At 41.5% G+C, this 3480-nt stretch overlaps 1 protein-coding gene across 5 annotated transcripts in view; it reads right to left on the reverse strand.

Moving 5' to 3' along the window:
* Positions 1-2515, reverse strand: part of LOC109836952 (BEACH domain-containing protein C2-like) — a 51937-nt gene extending 49422 nt beyond the window's left edge. For all 5 annotated transcript variants that reach the window (XM_020405014.1, XM_020405013.1, XM_020405012.1 and 2 more), the window contains exon 1: positions 983-2515. In XM_020405014.1, coding sequence (XP_020260603.1) covers positions 983-2441 — 1459 coding nt within the window. In that variant the 5' untranslated portion in view covers positions 2442-2515. The remainder of the gene's footprint in view (positions 1-982) is intronic.

A 3480-nucleotide genomic window follows, 5' to 3' on the forward strand; every position in this document is an offset into this window, starting at 1 on the left:
TATACAATGTTGAACAATAGGCAAATTTGCACCCCAAAAAAAACACTTATGCGATAATTTCTTAATGTCTAAAATATTATGAATCCATCTGTGATTTCTTTCTAACAATAATAAATTTGGTTATAAAAAAATTTTTGAATGATAGGACTTTATCAGAAGAGGAAAAGAAAGAACAAAAATGAATTCAATCACGAATATAAAAATATTAAATAAAGGAAAAAACATATTAGACAACTGTATGTGCTATCTCTCATCAAAGCTGTCACTCAATGCCTTAGAGCTACTACTTTTCAAAATTGTGCTGTTATTTAAGAGATTTTATTCCCTGAATTGCGTTACCTGGACCAATTTAAAAGCCTGCTCCACAGGATTAAAGGTCTAATATATATAGAATATAGAATACATGAAAAACTTTCCAGAGTATGGGGACTAGCAGTATTGGCCCATGCTGTCCCCCAACCCCGTCCTACCGAACTCCCCGCTTTGTAACTAGATAGATTAATTATTCCAATAACAGATTCTTGATTCGTGTAGGCCAAAAAGAATGGAAGCTTAAGGATCAGATCTATTCAGTTCCGACCGATAGAGTAGGGGAATACCCAGGACATTATTTTTGTTGGTGGTGTGGCAATGATACAGTAGCCGCATTTGCCAAAAAAAAAGCACTTTCCAAAAAAACATTAGATGTCTCGAGTAGCACAAATCTATTTGTTGTTTTTTTAAACGAAAATAAAAATGACTATTTCTAAAATAATAAGAATTAATTTAAAGAGGAAGGAAGAAAAGTGAATTCAATAACAGATATCAAATAATTACATACGTAAAGAGCACATTCGACGACAACCATGTGTTTTATCACCCATTAGAACATGACGACAACAACAACAAAGCAATTATCAAAAAAATGAGGGTCGGCTCCATTCTGTTTTGTTTAGGACAGTCACTCACTAGAAGCTGTCATTTGTTTAAGGAAATACCTTACCTGCTACACCAGAAGGTGATGCATCTGGACAAGACCTGCCGCTGAGCAAATTAGGGTGATATAGTAGGTGCAAGCTCCCGCCAATCTCAGCATCCAACTTCGCGCTCTCCTCTGCCAAAGTCCTTACATGTTCATTCACTGCCAACCATGGTACACCTGCACCATTTACAAAAGAAGGAAGAGTATCTCCTCCCCTAGAAGCTAACCGTGTCATTCTCTCCTGCCCGATTGGTTCCTTGAAAATATAAACAGGACCCGTCTCAGCAAACAGAGGACATTGCTTCCTCCGGCGCTGTAAACCAGCCATTTTGGGTGGTGGGTTAGTCCCTATACAGTGGCATGCCAATGGCTTCGATATCTTTGGAAATTCAAATGGCCGAGTCTCGTGCAAATTCCCATCCACATACAACTTCAACTCACTTTCTTCCTTCCCTAACAAAACCTGCTTACAAACATGTTCTATCCCTACAAAATACCAGCATCGCGGCTGAAACAAATAAGAGAAGTGTATAGAAGCCTTCTTCCCCTTTCCAACGCCAGTCTCCACCACCAAGAACTGGCCATGGAAGTAGGCCTCAACCCCATAATTATCCGATGATAAGAAACTGAAAAGGTAACTAAAAAGTCTAGGCATTTTAACTCCATCCTCGGCCATAGTAATAGCATCTTGAAATGACTCCATATAGATCCATGTAGCAAAGGCATACCCACTAGGAAATGGCCACCGAGTCTCCCCAGGGAAAACTAGACCCGACCTCTCTCCATCAAATTCAAAGGTATTTGCAGGCCCACGAGCCTCTTTACTACCTACTGCCTTCTCCAATGTCACTACCAGCGGTAACGCCCAATCAGTCATCAAACTCCTATTAATCACACCAAGCCAATGATGCAAATCGATCACACTCAAAGAATGCCCAGCTAAAACCTGAATACACTGACACAAAGGGGTAAAATCCCAGTGCCTACCTAATTGCACACCAGAACATTCCGCAAACATCTTCTCTGCAGTGTCAAGGAGCATTCTCAGCAACCCCGAAGCCGTGCACATTGCCCTATTACGTGCACACGACCGCAATATCGTGAGCAAACCCTTAACCATTCTAGTCCTCGGCGACATGTGAGTCCCTGAGTCCCCTTCTCCAGGCAGCCAAGTAATCAAGTCTACTGCAATCACTGCCGCCGTCGTATTCTTCATAATTTTCGGAACAGGGTCCACTAAAACATCATCCAGCCCTTCAGCTCCTCCCATTGTACTAATCAGAGCATCAACCACCGCTCTCGAATCCTCGTCTCCGGCTTCGGCCACAAAACCCCGCAGCATCTCGATGCTCTCGGCCGATCCCATGATAGCGGAATCCACCAGATGCAGAATCTCCGGCGGCGTATCCGACATCGACAGCTTCCGCCTCGACTTCAACGGCGAGAAACCGCGCGGAGATGAATTGGACGAAGGTTCCATGCTGCTATTGGCCCGATCCGGATCCGACGGCGAGTTTAGATCGTCGGCATTGTAGACCTCGCGGAGGGANCGGCGGGTTCTTGATCTGGATCGTGATCTTTATCGACTTTAGATGTCGATTCTTCATTGGGCTCCTCCTCCATTGTTCGATCCTGTGTTTAAAAACAAAATTAAAGAAAAAAATTATGAAAATTGAGATAGAATTTGAAAAAGGGGGATCTGAGATGACCTAAAGATTGGTTAATTGGTGAGAGGAGGCATAATGGCGAAGGGAACGAGGAGAGAGGGGGAGTTTGGATCGGTAGCAGTTCGCGGCTATTTTTAAGGTTGGGTTTTGGGGGGTTAGTGGTTGAGGGGAAATCAATGGTGGTTGCATCGTATGTGATGATTTTTTGCATTTTGATTAGTAATAATAATTCGGTTTTTTCTATAGTCACTCTATAACTCTCTATATAAGAGTTGAGAGAGACAGAGAGAAATGAATTATACACTGAAATTAATCCAAATCAAGAGGTATCTATAAGTTATTCATTTCTCTGTATCTCTTTCATCTCTTATAAAGGCACTCTATAGGAAAACCCATAATAATTTGATTTGATTGCGTGAGGGCGGGACGCATTGATGGATGGGAAATGAGGAGGGTGGTAGTATTGATTTCGGATTTGGTGGCTTGTCTCATTGAGGGTCGGCAACTTTTTCTTGCTTGCTAGTTCAATAATAAAATTGTTGATAACTTTTTCTTTTTTCTTGCTAGTCCCATAAATTGCATGGACGATGTTACTTTCTAGTCTGACATAGTAGGTGCACTGTCTTTTTTCAGTAACTACGTTAGGTGCTTTGCCGTATAAGAAAGGTTTTGAAGAATTTATTTTTCAATTATAACAGGCAAAAGTACAAATATATAATGTCCAAGTCGAAAAAATGGAATACAGGGAAACAATACTCGAATACGAATCATGCACCCGTTGGAGTCTGCCAAGATGACTGATTGAGTATGTTCCTCTTCGATGAGTAAAGTTTCGAATATCCTGCCAGCTTT

This window comes from Asparagus officinalis, chromosome 4 (assembly GCF_001876935.1).
Source record: "Asparagus officinalis chromosome 4, Aspof.V1, whole genome shotgun sequence".
Taxonomy (NCBI): Eukaryota; Viridiplantae; Streptophyta; class Magnoliopsida; order Asparagales; family Asparagaceae; genus Asparagus; species Asparagus officinalis.